The sequence below is a fragment of the Macrobrachium nipponense genome, chromosome 13, assembly GCF_015104395.2.
Source record: "Macrobrachium nipponense isolate FS-2020 chromosome 13, ASM1510439v2, whole genome shotgun sequence".
Lineage (NCBI taxonomy): Eukaryota > Metazoa > Arthropoda > Malacostraca > Decapoda > Palaemonidae > Macrobrachium > Macrobrachium nipponense.
In genome coordinates, this window is record NC_087206.1 from 11,919,215 (window position 1) to 11,934,312 (window position 15,098).

At 39.4% G+C, this 15,098-nt stretch overlaps 1 protein-coding gene across 2 annotated transcripts in view; it reads left to right on the forward strand.

Moving 5' to 3' along the window:
* Positions 1–15,098, forward strand: part of LOC135225648 (uncharacterized) — a 112,854-nt gene that overhangs the window by 62,820 nt on the left and 34,936 nt on the right. For both annotated transcript variants that reach the window (XM_064264976.1, XM_064264974.1), the window contains exons 2-3: positions 8,313–8,452; positions 8,608–8,711. In XM_064264976.1, coding sequence (XP_064121046.1) covers positions 8,363–8,452; positions 8,608–8,711 — 194 coding nt within the window. In that variant the 5' untranslated portion in view covers positions 8,313–8,362. The remainder of the gene's footprint in view (positions 1–8,312; positions 8,453–8,607; positions 8,712–15,098) is intronic.

Genomic DNA, 15,098 nt, shown 5'->3' on the forward strand with positions numbered 1-15,098 from the left:
ACACGGGTTCAGACTGTCATCAAAATCCTCCGCGATAGAGGTTTTTCCAGGCAGTTAGCTGAGGCCATGGCCAATCCTGTGAAACCTTCCTCAGGCAGATTGTACCAGGGAAAGTGGCGACGGTTTCAAGATTGGTGTCAAGATAAAGGCATTGCCCCAGACGAGGCCACCATCCCTCAACTAGCGAGTTTTTCCACCACCTCAGGAAGGATAAACGACTATCCATATCGGCAGTGGAGGGTTATAGAGCGGCTTTAAATCAAGTATTCGCGTTGAAAGGCATGGACCTCGCTGCATCTCCAGAAATTTTGTTGCTCTTCAAGCACTTTAGGAAGACCTGTCCCCGAGAGAGCTACGGACTCCCCACTGGGATGTAGCCTTGGTCCTGGAATCCTTGAGAGGTCCTCCCTATGAGCCCTTACATTCAGCTTCCTTGAAGAACCTCACCTTGAAGACCCTTTTCCTCTTAGCCCTGGCATCTTCGAAGAGGGTCAGCGAACTACACGCGCTGTCCTATGAAGTGTCACACACCAGGCGTTGGAGGGAGATGGGGTTCTCGTTTGTCCCTGGCTTTGTAGCCAAGACTCAAGACCCATACAAGCCAGAGGAGATGTTTTCCTCTTTTACCATTCCTTCCTTGGGGGATTTTACCGGCTTTGACAAAGAGGAACTGATTCTATGCCCGGTCAGAGCCATGAAAGCCTACCTCAAGAGGACGAGACAGTTCAGACCGGCTATCAAACGGCTGTTCGTGGCCATGGGCAAGCATCCGAAAGAGGTGGCTAAGAATACCATCTCCTTCTGGATCAGACAGGTTATAAGAAGGGCCTACGAAAACAAGGAAGTACCAATGCCAAAGGTGAGGGCTCACGAAGTTAGGGGCATAGGCTCCTCTATGCTCTTCAGGAAGAACCTCTCAGTGGGTCAGGTATTGAGAGCAGGCACCTGGAAGAGTCAAACCACCTTCACCTCCTTCTACCTACGAGAAGTTACGTTCAAATCTCTAGAAGTGTTCTCTCTGGGCCCCATTGTCGCAGCCCAAGAGATCCTCTAGGCGTTGGTCACCCGCACTGCGTACCTCAATTTGGAAATACACACACACACACTCCCAGCAATTCCCGCCTAAGTCTGGCCGAATGGAAGGGGTATGAGTGAGTTTTCCTGGTAATATCCTACGTATGACTGTACTGTCCATGACACGACTTGGCCACTACTGACTTACCTGGAGAGTAGAATGATGGCTAAGAATCCTTCAGGAACAGCTCTCTGAGTGAGTATTAGTACCATAGGTTAGGACAACAGCCGGAGCCCCTTGGGTTCTCCCCTATTGAATCCTTACCGTGTAAAGTGTCATGAGGAGTAGGGGGTCTGGGTTAACATCAGGTCGTGTGAAGTTATTGGCGGCTCTTCAAAGGGTACATTCAGGTCACTCACCTTCCCATCCTCAGTTCGAGTCTCCTTTTGTTAGACAACCGACGGTTTGTACTTAGTCGGAACAAAAGTAATTTTGTCGAAAAATTATTTTTTCCTATATACAAACCTAGGTTGTCTAACAGATTAATGGCCCTCCTCATCCACCCCTCATTGAGTTATGGCCCCCCCTTTTGAAGAGTGTGTCTGTTTAGACTAAGTATTCTAACGGCTCAAAGAATGGTATCACAATGACCTACCCAAGCTGGCCCGGGCTCACCCCGCGCAGTTACCCCAGACCCAGGTACAGCGATTCAAGTTTGAACTCTTTGTATGCGGTAGCGGCGGCGCGTTCCCGCGGATATCCTTTTGTTAGACAACCTAGGTTTGTATATAGGAAAAAATAATTTTTCGACAAAATTACTTTTTTGTGAAATTTTTTCTTTTCTCTCCTTTCATCCCAATTTTGTTGCCTCCTTCAGGAAGCCTGGAAGCCTTGCCTATCCACAACATTCATATTAGTAGACCATTTATTGCTATCACATTTGTTATCCATCAACATTTTTTTCCACAGTTTTGCCAATTCCTTACCTTATCAAGCAACATTTTCAGCCAGCCTTACTAGCCCAAAGTAGGGAAGCTTATTTGTCAATGAGATTTTTTTTCTTAGCTTATTCTCTTTGGTTTTTTATTCGAAGGTTTATCAACAAATATGGGAAAAGCAGCAACGTCGAAAGCGTACTACATATTCTTGGTCAATTTGGTTTGACTATAGACCCTCTTAGATTAGGGTAGCCTAGGCATCATCATTACCTTAGACACTGTGATGTAAATACCTGAGACTTATTTGCTTAACATATATACTGAGAAATAAGCTTTTGCTGTTTTTAAAGTAAAGTTGCAGCATATTTGTTTCATTGTGTCAGTGTTCAGATCACCTCATGTTAAGAAACTGAGGTGATTACTCGGTCCGACACAAAGTAAAGGAGGAGCCGACTAGTGCTTACTTTAGACATGCAAGTACTACTTGCGATTATCCTCTCACATAAGCTAGTTTGTTCAGCTGAGACCTACCCTAGACTATTCTCATTCAAACTAATTTTGGGTACTATAACGGTTTGTTAATCGACTGTATGGCCTTTTTTGTTGGTGGTTTTTTTATATAGGTATATAATTAGTGCATAAACTCTTATGGTAGGTACATTTATAGTCTACACCTATTTATAGAACAGTAGTTCTTTGTAGTTGTCAAACTGACTTTTTTTTTTTTTTTTTTTTTTTTTTTTTCTGCCCTATGAAGTAAAAGTGTTTCCCTTATGTTAACACATATATACCTATTTGTGACATTTTTTCTTTCCTCTCCTTTCATCCCAATTTTGTTGGCCTCCTTCAGGAAGCCTTACCTATTTGCAACATTCATATTAGTTCGTATACCATTTCTTGGCATCACAATTGTCTTCCAAAATTTTGCCAACTCTTGCCTTATAGAACAAAATTTTCAGTAACCCCAAAGTAGAGAATAGTGTTTTTTTTTTCTTTTAGGGTTTATGAATCAAATCTGGTAAAAGTGGTTGAAAATTTACATTGGTTGTAGCTATTTTGTTTTGTCTACTATATGCCATCATAGATTAGGGTAGCTTAGGCATCATCATTACCCTTAGGCACTGTGATGTACATAGTATGTACGTGAAACTTATTTTCTTGACATATTTACAGAGAAATCACCATTTGCTATTTTTAAGGTAAAGTTGCAGCATAGTATTTGTTACATTGTGTTGATGCATTGATTGTCTCGTGTTAAGAAACTGAGGTGATAAGTCAGTCGAACACAAATCAAAGGAGGAGCTGAGTAGTGCTTGCCTTAGACATGCAAGCACTTGCAATTATCCTCTGACATAAGCAGAGTTTGTCCAACTGAGGCCTAGCCTAAGCTAATCTCATTCATATTGATTTTAAGGTACTGAATAATAATAATGTTACATAATATAATTCATGCATCCTAAATTTCCTATGGAAAAAATTGGAAAATTACCTTCATTTGATTGTTTCTTTTACTGAGTTAGATGATAGCGAGGAATTAAAATTACATTACCTGCTACTGAACATTTGATATGTGTATAGCCTACGTGCCAATCCCTCTGAATGCCCACTTGTATCCTCTGTAAATATCCATAAAATCTTTGAGAAATCCCCAATGCTTTTAATGGGAACAGAATTGATTTGCCAGTGAAACTTGAGTGCTTTGTTGCCAAAAAAAAAAAAAACTATTTTCTCATTAAACTGTATAAAATTGCAAATCAACTCAAACTTACTTAACTGAGTTACTGCTATTATCTAGTTGACTTTGTTCAAAGGTTTTCTAGATTTTTGTCTGGTTTAAGGTTTTCTAAGTTGTCCATGAAATTTTAAGAGTAGATTCTCAGAACTTCTCTGGTATATATTAAATATCATCTTACAATATTAGTTGTGCTTCTTGTAAAATTATGTTTAGGCCATCACAGATTAGGGTTGCATAGGCTTCATCATTAACCTTAAAGAAACTTATTTTCTTTACCAATTCAAAGGTATAGTCTTCTGCTATTTTCAAGGTAAAGTTGCAGTGTATTTTTTACATTATGTCAGTGTTTGGATTGCCTTATGTTAAGAAACAAGAGGTGGTTACTCAGTCTGACACAAATTAAAGGAGAAGCAGAGTAGTGCTTGCCCGAGTAATGCAAGTATGTACTTGTGATTATCCTTAGTTTGCCCAACAAAGGCGTAGCCTAGGCCAGTCTCATTCAGATTGGTTTTTAGGTACTGTAATGGTTTGTTAATTGACTGACCAGTCTGTATGGCCTGTTTTATTGTTTGGCTATTATATATATTATATATATATATATATATATATATATATATATATATATATATATATATATATATATATATATATAATCTATGTATGTATGTATATATGTATGTATGTATGTATGTATGTATGTACTATAAACTCTTGGCTACATTTGTAATTTACATCTGTTTATAGGACAATAGTTCTGTGTGATTCTCAAATTTAGGTTTTATTTAGTTATTTATTTTTTTTCCAGCAAACTTATACTCTCATCTAAAAACTTAAATGTATTTTCTGTGACAATTTTCCTTTCTTCTTTCAACCCAATTTTGTTGGCCTCCTTAGGAAGTTTACCTTTCTGCAACATTCCTATTACATAAACCATTTTGTTGCATCACATGTATTATCCATCAACATTTTTTCCATAATTTTGGTAACACCTCGCTTTATAGAACATTTTCCGTATGCCCAAAGTAGGGAAGATTATTTGTCTGTTTTTTTGTTTCGCTTATGTTTTTCAGAGTTTTATTCAATTGTTTATGAGTCAGTCTGGAAAAAGCAACAGCATTGAAAATGTACGTATGTGTTTGTAGTCATTTTGGTTTGACTATAGTCCTTCATAGATTAGGGTAGCCTAGGCATCATCATTACTATTAGGCACTGTAATATACTACATAATATACTACTATCTGAAACTTATTTGCTTGATGTATACAAAGAAATTAGCTTTTGCGGTTTTCAAAGTTAAGTTGCAGCATATTTGGTACATTGTGTCAGTGTTTGGATCAACTCATGTTAAAAAACGGAGATGATTACTCTGTCTGACACAAATTAAAAAAGGAGGAGCTGGGTAGTGCTTGCCTGAGACATGCAAGTACTCGTGTTTATCTTCTGACATAAGCTGGTTTGTCCAGCAGAGGCCTATCCTAGGCTAGTCTTATTTGTATTGGTTTTAGGGTTCTGAGTATATATTATTAGCAATAATAGTGATTTCCTAAGGGAAAAATTGCAAAATTACCATCATTTGATTGTTTCTGATACTGAGTTTTGATGATGGTGAGGAAATAAAAATGCATTACCAGCTACTGAACAGTCGATATGTACAGTCTACACGTCAGTCCACTTGTATTCTCTGTTAATATCCATAAAACCTTTGAAAAATCCATAACACTTAATATAAACAAAATTGATCGGCAAGTGAAACTTGAATGCTTTGTTGCCACAAAAATTTACTATTTTCTCATAAACTGTTAGAATTACAAAAAACTCAAGCTTAATCAAGCAACTGCTATTATCTGGTTGATCAAAGGTTTCCCAAAGTTTTGTCTGTTTTAAGGTTTTCTAGATTCAGTGAAATTTTAAGAAGAGATCCTCTTGCATTATATTTGTTATACATTGTGTCAGTGTTTGGATTGCCTCGTGTTAAGATACGGAGGTTATTATTCAGTCCGACACAAATTAAAAGTGGAGCTGAGAAGTTCTTGACTGAGACATAAAAGTATGTACTTGCGATTATCCTCTGACTTAAGCTACTTTGTCCAGCTGAGCTGACAAGCTAGTTTGTTCAGATGAGGCCTAGCCTAGGCTAGTCTCATTCATATTGGTTTTAAGATAATGAATAATAATTAATATGCGTAATTCACTTACTTCCTAAATTTCCTATTGGAAAAAATCCCAAATTTACCATCATTTGATTGTTTCTGTCACTGAGTTTGATGATGGTGAGGAACTAACATCACATTACCATCTACTGAACACCCAGTTTGAATACCCTACATGCCAGTACCTTTGAATGCTCAATTGTATATTTTCTTCTGTAGATATCCATAAAATCTTTGAAAAATCCCTAATGTTTTTGATGGTCAAATGATTTGCAAGTGAAACTTGAATGCTGTGTTGCCACAAAAAATGTACTACTTTCTCAAACTTTAGAATTACAAAACAACACAAACTTACTTAACTGTGCTACTGCTATTATCTAGTGCACTTTGATCAAAGATTTCCTAGATTTTTTTTTTTAAGGTTTTCTAGATTGTCAGTGGAATTTTAAGAAGAAATCCACATAGCTTTATGTGTTCTAATGTATGCTGAGTAAATGGAAGAATATGTGGATAATCTAGGAACACTCCATTGAAGTTGACAATTTATACTTAAGCTTTATATACAGCTGGGGATGAAGAAGAATACATTTATTGTAATTTTTCTAGATTTTTATAGCCTAGTATACTGTAGTTATCATCTTACGGGATATCGTTAATGTGTTTTTTGTAAGATTAGGACTAGGCAATCATAGATTATTGTAGTCTAGGCATCATCATTACCCATAAGCACTCAATGTAATGTATATACCTGAACATATATTCTTTATAGATACAAAGAAATAGGCTTTTGCTATTTTGAGGGGAAAGTTGCAGCATATTTGTTACATTGTGTGAGTGTTTGTTTGGAGGGCCTCATGTTAAGAAACTGACGTGATTACTTGCTCCAACACAAATTAAAGGAGGAGCTAGTGTTAATTATTATTCATTACCTTAGGCAAGAAAAAATACCTGGGTAAGTTTTTGGTGATGCTCACCATTGGGTGAAATGGGAACATTGGTTTAATTATAAGTTTACAAAATTGTCTACACAGTAAGTGTCGCAGTATATACAGGCAGTCCCGGGTTACGACGGGGGTTTCCGTTCTTGAGACGCGTTGTAACCCAAAAATTGTCGTAAGCCGGAACATCATCAAAAATCCTAAGAAAACCTTACTTTTAATGCTTTGGGTACATTCAAAACTATGTAAGCTGCATTCTTATTGCATTTGTCATCAATAAAATCTTCAAATATTGATTATTTTGCATTTTTGGTGTCATATTTCTTGTGCCAGATCAGCGTTGTAGGCGTCGTAACCCTGGAAATAATTTCTGATGAATATAATTGAAAAGCGCCTTAACCTCGGATCGTCATAAGGCGAACCCATCGTAACCCAGGGACTGCCTGTATTCCGAAATGTGTTTCCTGCCGTGCAGTTGCTCATGTGAATGCTAATTCACATTGGTAGATATTAATTCTTTAATCATTTGTGTATTGATCACTAACAGCAGGTTTAGGTTCCCTTCATATCAGCAGTGGAGTTTCCTATTTAATTCTAATTTATACTTATACATATACATATTTCACTTAATTTAAAATTTTATTAGGCTTTAAGCCTTTTTATGCCCTTATTTTTATTCTGCTTTACACATGTGTGTGGGTTTTATGTTTATTTTAAAATTCATTGAAATAGGCCTATACTAGTGTAAGATTGAAGCTACAGTGTAAGTGTGTCGGTTATCGAATTATCTCAGAAAGAAGTAGAGAAGATTCCTCGGTCCGACACAGATTAAATGAGGAGCCGAGTAGTGCTTGTCCTTAGTCATGCAAGTACTTGCGATTATCCTCATACATATAGTTTGAGTTAAAGTTATGTTGATTTGAAAATTGTGCTGGTGGACATGTTAGAAATATAAAGTTCTCCATGATTGGTTAGGAATATCATTCCAAGGTTGTTACATCAGCACTGTAGTACAATAGCTATGAAGTGAATGTTGCTAATGTAAACTTTTTGTACTACAATATAGACTTTAAAAATTACTGTTTCCTGATATATATAGTATTACTTGTAGTACAGTTATTAAAGTACTATGTACCTAAATGACTTGCTTCATAGTAGTTTTCTAATGAGTCTGTAGCATTTAATGTCAGAGAGGATTCTTCAGTCAACAGGTGTACCTCATTGACATTGTCTTTCATTTTTGTTTCATCACATCAGAATTTTCTGTTGTAAAATTGTAAATGTGATTTGCTTTTCCTATTAAACCAGAATGCCTGGGCTATGATTTTAGTTCATCTACTCTGCGGTTAGTACTTTAGAGCAGCGTTTATTTGTGTGTAAGAGTAATAAACCTTCCTTTGTAAATCATGGCAGATTATTATATATATATTATTATTATTATTTTTTTTTTGCCATAGTATTGTTTTGTTGTCTTATGTATTAATTTTGTTTTTGTTATTACTGTATGTAGTAAGATTTGCCCTCTAATCTTTCCAGTGTCATTTGTGACTGGTTGAGTTTTGTTCATTACCTTATGAAACATTGAGATGGAGAACTGGGTAAAACGGCTAACTTCCAGCCCCCTGACGAGGGAGGAATTGGGAATTTTGATGCAGGAAACAGACAGACAAAACAAGGTGGGATATCAGTATGCCTGTACAACATTTTTCGTCTTGTTGGTGTTGAGAAACTTCCTGTAATTGAATCATTTTGACTATATTTTAAATTTATTCCTTGTATAAATGCTGTTCTGTATATGCTGTTGCTGACATTTTCATTCTTTTACTTCTAGAGAGGGGAAATACCTTGGATCACACTTGTGAAGAAGCTTGTTAAAAAGCTTGCAACATGTGGTTCTCAGATACTGCTGCATAACACTTTTAAGGTGATCAGAAGGTAAGCATTCAACTAAACATTGACCTAAATACCTCAGGTTAAGACGCATGGTAAATAGCCACATATGCTAGGGAAGAATAGGTATTTAAAATGAAAATCGTGATGATGTTCCTTGAGTATATGCTTCTTCTATTCATCTATATCAAATTAAGGAAAAAAAAACATGGAAAATATTCATAGGTATTACAAACATTGTTGGGAAAGGTAAGGGGAAGGAGAAATACTGAAACAAGGAAAATGTTTAGTTCAAATAATACAAATCCCCCAGTTTTTTAGTAACAAAATTATATTAACCCTCTTACGCCGAAGCGGTAAAAAAAAAAATTGTCTCCCATGTGCCGGAGGTGTTTCGGAGTGAGCGCGGAAGTGGAAAAAATATTTTTTTTCAAAAAATCACAGCGCGCTTAGTTTTCAAGATTAAGAGTTCATTTTTGGCTCCTTTTTTTGTCATTGGCTGAAGTTTAGTATGCAACCATCAGAAATGAAAAAATTATCATTATCATATATAAATAATGCTATATATGATAGCTCAAAAACGAAATTTCATATTTAATTGTATTCAAATCGTGCTGTGCGCAAAACGGTTAAAGGTAACAAGTTACTTTTTTTTCATTGTAATGTGCACTAAATTGCGATCATTTTGGTATATAACACATTGTAAAACGATAAAAGCAACACAGAGAAAATATTATCACAAAATAATGCATGAATTCGTAACTCGGACGTAAACAAATATTTTTTTCAAAAATTCACCATAAATCTAAATATTGTCCTAGAGACTTCCAATTTCTTTCAAAATGAAGACAAATGATTGAATATTACTATACTGTAAGAGTATTAGCTTACAATTGCAGTTTTCGACCATATCTGACGAGTTAAAGTTGACCGAATGTTGAATTTTTTTATATTATTTTTTATATGCAATTATTTTGAAAATAAGAAAAGCTACAACCTTCAAATATTTTTTGTTTTATTCTACATGAAATTGTGCACATTTTCATATATAAAACTCTATGAAATGCCTAATATGAAACGGAGCAAATATTCCGAGAATGGGACGTACACATTTCGGAGATTTGTGGCGGAGAATCCGCGCGCGGAGGGAAGGAAAGATTTCTTTTAAAATTCACCATAAATCTAAATATTTTGCTAGAGACTTCGAATTTGTTTCAAGATAAAGATAAATGACTGAATATTACTAGGACTGTAAGAGTTTTAGCTTACAATTGCGTTTTTCGACCATTTCGGTAGTCAAAATTTACTGAACGTGGTTTTTTTTCTATTTATCGTGATTTATATGCAAATATTTCAAAAATGAGAAAAGCTACAACCTTCAATTTTTTGTTGTTGTATTCTACATGAAATTGCGCACATTTTTATATATAAAACTTTATGTAACGGCTAATTTAAAATGGTGCAAACATTACCACAATCGCACGTATGATTTTTTCGGAAGAGTTACCGCGCGGACGTAAAGAAAATGTTATTTTTTTCATAAATTCGCCATAAATCGAAATAAATTGTGCTAGAGCTTCCAATTTGTTGCAAAATAAAGGTAAATGCTTGAATATTACTAGAATATAAGCGTTTTAGCTTACAATTGCGTTTTTCGACCATTTCGGTAGTCAAAGTTGACCGAAGGTTGAAATTTTGGCAATTATCGTTATTTATATGAAAATATCTCAAAACTGATAAAAGCTACAACCATGGGTTGTTTTTAGTTGTATTGTGCATGAAATTGCGCACATTTCCATGTATAAAACTTTATATAACGGCTAACTTTAAAATGGTGCAAACATTACCACAATCGCATGTATGATTTTTTTTTGGAAGAGTTACCGCGCGGACGTAAGGAAAAAGTTTTTCATAAATTCACCATAAATCGAAATATTGTGCTAGAGACTTCCAGTTAGTTGCAAAATTAAGGTAAATGATTGAATATTACTAAAATATAAGTTTTATTGTAGTGTCTTACCGAACAATTATAGAGCCGTGATTTCCACGAGCGGCAGGATACTAAATTCAAATTTAGCGCGTCGGCGTCGCCAACACTGGTGGTGATGACGTCATCTCCCTCCACTCGCGGGAGAACCAGGTACAACTGCCCAGGTGAATCCAATTCTTTTCCTGCCGGCGTCCGGTGAACATCGTGGTCGGTGCGGTTGGATGACTTTGCTTCGCTTTTTTTCTTGTGGAATTGATCTTCGGAATTGGTGAAGTACTCTTTTTTGGCGTTGTTGTTATTTTGCTTTTTATTTAGGCGTTGCCATGTCGGATTCTAGTCCGTCGGGAGTTAGGTTTTGCATCTCAGGATGTAAAACTAGATTATCCAAGTTAGAATATGATTCTCACACTAAATGTGTTAAGTGTAGGGGACAGGTTTGTTCAGCAGATCGAACATGTAACGAGTGTAGTGATTGGACTGATTCTCAATGGAAGTTTTTTAGTTCATACTCGGAGAAATTAGCTAAAGACAGAATTAGAAAACAGCGCTTAGGGAAAGTAGACTTAGCTCCGCTTCGTCTTGCGATGCTTCTGTTCCTTCTGTTTCTCCTCAAATTGTTATGTCTCCTTTAACTACACCTCCTATTCCTCCTACTAATCCCGCTTCTCCGGCTTCCCGTGTAGTTTCTTCCGACACCATTGCCAGTCTGGAATCGAGGTTAGATCAGAAATTTTCGGTACTAGCGAATACGGTTTTGCAACTTGGTAATTCAGTTAAGACGTTTTTGGAGAAAGCGGCTTCAGGTAAGAGTGTAGTTGAGGGTGCGTCTGTCTGTCCTGACACGTCTCCTAGACAAAGGTCACTGTCCAGCTCCCCCGCACCGGGGAGAAGACATACCGGAAGTCCAAGGGAGTCGATCGGGATTTGCCCACAGACAGGCGCCTCTCTTGTTGAGCCTGTTGCGCCTCAACAGGGCTCGGTTAAGCGTTGGAAAGGTGTGGCGGTCAGACGCCTTTCGAATGATTCAAGCGATTCGTCTCCGGTCGCGCGGCGCTCTTGGCGAGATTCGACCCGTTTCGCGTCCCTTAAAGAGGCGTTCAGGCACCGATTCTTCGCCTCCTCCAGTCAAGCGGTATAAGGAGCCTGAGAGTAGGGTTGCGCCGCGGCCATTAGCGGCTCGTTCGTCGCCTCAATCTGTGCCTTTTTCGGCTCCATCTACTAGTAGAGATTGTGGTTTTAGCGCTGTAGCTAGCAGTTCTAAGGGTGTTTCTTTAGGCGCTTTTTCGTCTGTTACGCCTGATGCGCCTGTTTCGCCTCGAATTTCGGCGGCTCCGAGCGAGGCACAAGTAGTTTTTCCGCCTCCTGCTGAACATTTAGGCTCTTCCAAGCCTACGTTAACTGTTTTTGATTCGTCTCTGGCGCCTTTGCGCAAGCAGTTAGAGATGTTAACCAACTGGATGAATGAGTCCAAGGGTGGTTCGAAACCTTCAGATCCGGTTGTAGTTCCGTCTACTTCTTCGGCGGTATCGGAGAATGAAGAAGAAGTAGAGGAGGAGGATTCACATCACCTCTCGTGTTATTCACGTCTCCTTAGATTTCTTCTGGTATCTTATCCAGATTATTTTGAGAAAGCGGCGGCGCGCTCCCCAACTTCGACTTTTTTGATGAGGAGGAAAACTTCAGACCCTCTCCTCCCAAAACTTGTTCTATCTAAAGCGGTTAGACATTCGTTGAAAGAGACGGAGAAATGGATGTCTATGAAAAGAGACTTAGGGAAGGCTCTTTTTGCTTACCCTCCCTCTAAGTTGCTTCGTAAGAGGTATAGGTTTTATGTAACTGGGGAAGCTCCTTCTCTGGGAGTTTCTGCCTCCTCCCAGGGAGACTTCTCCAGTTTAATCGACTCCTCTAGAAGATCTGCTTTCGCCGCAGCGAAAGTTTTCTTTACAGCGCCTGAGTTGGACCACGTTGTAAAGAATCAATTTAAACTTTTGGAAGTCTTTAGCTTCCTTGATTGGACTATTGGCGCTTTAGCGGCCAAGATCGAAGACTGTCCTTCTCTTTCTCAGGAGTTAGCGGAGGATTGGATTGGTGTTCTGTCCTGTGCGGACAAAATCCATTAGGATGGATGTGATGAGTTAGCTTCGCTCATCGCCTTTGGTACCCTTAAGAAAAGGCAACTTTGGTGCTCCTTTGCTTCTAAAAGGGTTACGTCCCAACAGAAGTCTGCTCTCTTGTTTGCTCCTTTTGTGAAAGATAACCTCTTTCCAGACGATGTAGTGTTGTCAATTTCGTCTGCGCTAGATAAGAAATCTACTTCGGATTTACTGGCACAGTCTACTAAGAGACCTAAAGCTCCTGTGGAGACTGTTCCTTCGGTTTTCTCCTCTGACCCAAGCGCCTTTTCGAGGGAGGAAAACCCAAGCGCTTCTTTCGGCCGAAGTCGAATTTGCGACCTCAGTTCTAAGGCCTCGGCCAAGGTTAACAAACCTTCCAAATGAAAGCTCGGTTCTTCATGCACCAGTGGGAGCCAGGCTGGCGCTGTTTTGGGAGGAATGGGAAAACAGAGGAGCAGAAGCCTGGGTAGTGCAAGTACTCAAGTTCGGCTATCGTATTCCTCTCGTTTCACCTCCCTCGCTCTCACCTGTGGCCAATTCCATTCCAGGCATACTCTCCGGGCTCAGACAAATTTCTGGCGCTAGCCGCAGAAGTGGAAGCGCTTGTTCTCAAAGAAGCGATAGAACAGATAGAAGGGGATTTTCCTCCAGGCTTTTACAATCGCCTTTTTGTAGTTCCCAAGTCATCAGGGGGCTGGAGGCCAGTTTTGGATGTGAGCGCCCTGAACTTGCATGTCCAGAAAACAAAATTTCATATGGAGACCACTCGGTCGGTTCTGGAGTCCATCAGACAGGGGGATTGGATGGTCTCTCTGGACATGCAAGACGCTTATTTTCACATTCCGATACATCGCGGAATCTCGGAAGTACCTGAGGTTCATGTTCGAAGGCAAGGTGTTTCAGTTTCGGGCGCTTTGCTTCGGACTAGCGACCGCTCCTCAAGTTTTCACCAGGGTTCTATCCCCGATAGGAAGCTGGCTGCACATATTAGGAGTAAGAATCTCCCTCTATCTGGACGATTGGCTTCTCCGGTCGGAATCAGAGAGTCGGTGCATGAAGGACCTTGGAACAACTCTGGATCTTGCCAGAAAGTTAGGAATTCTGGTCAACAAACAGAAGTCCCAGTTGGTTCCATCTCAGAGCATCCTTTATTTGGGGATGATTCTGAATGCTCAAGTTTTTCGGGCTTTTTCTGTCCCAGAGGGGTTCAAGGCTGTCTGGAGACAGTTCAGAGTTCTTGGACAAAAAGGTAAGTTCTGCCAATCAGTGGATGAGGCTCCTGGGCAAATTGACGTCAGTGGAGAAATTTGTGACGTTGGGAAGACTGCACATGAGACCTCTGCAGTTTTTCCTGAGAGCCTCTTGGTGCAGGAAGACACAACCAGACTCGATTACCTTTCCTGTCACAGATCAAATAAAAGAGGACCTAAGGTGGTGGCTCTCTCGAGCAAGGTTGGAAGAAGGGTTAGATTTACGACCCATCCTCCCGAACCTACAGTTCTTTTCCGACGCATCGAACACAGGTTGGGGAGCCCTACTGGGAAATCAACGGACTTCAGGAGCTTGGTCGGAGAAGGAGAAGTAGTTCCACATAAATGTAAAGGAACTGTTAGCAATTTTCTTGGGGCTCAGACAGTTTTCGGAGCTTAGTAGAAGGTCGAGTAGTGGCAGTGCATTCCGACAACTCCACGGCTCTCTCGTACGTGCGGAAACAGGGGGGGACTCAGTCTTTCTCTCTGTACGAAGTAGCCAAGGATCTCCTCCTGTGGTCAACGAAGCGAAGGTTCAGCTAGTCCCGAGATTTGTTCCGGGAAAGATGAACGTCCTGGCGGACGAGTTAAGTCGTCAACAGCAAGTGTTACCTCTGGAGTGGACTTTGGACAACAAGATTTGTCAGAAACTTTGGCGCCTTTGGGGACGACCGTCAATAGACCTGTTCGCGACATCAAGGACAACCGTCTTCCTCTCTTTTGTTCGCCAGTCCCAGATCCTCTAGCTTGGTCGGTGGACGCAATGCTGTTGGATTGGTCGGGTCTGGAAGCTTATGCATTCCCTCCGTTCGGTCTAATAAGAGAGGTGCTGAACAAGTTCATGTCGCACAGCAATGTAACGCTAACGTTAATCGCTCCCTTTTGGCCCAGGAAAGAGTGGTTCCCGGACCTTCTCCAGTTGTTAGTAGACTTCCCCAGACTTCTTCCTCCAGAGAAGTGGCTTCTCAAACAACCTCACTTCAAGAGGTTCCACCAAAACTTGTCCGCTCTAGCTCTGACAGGGTTCAGACTGTCCGGAATCTTGTCAGAGCGAAAGGATTTTCAAGAAGAGCTGCAG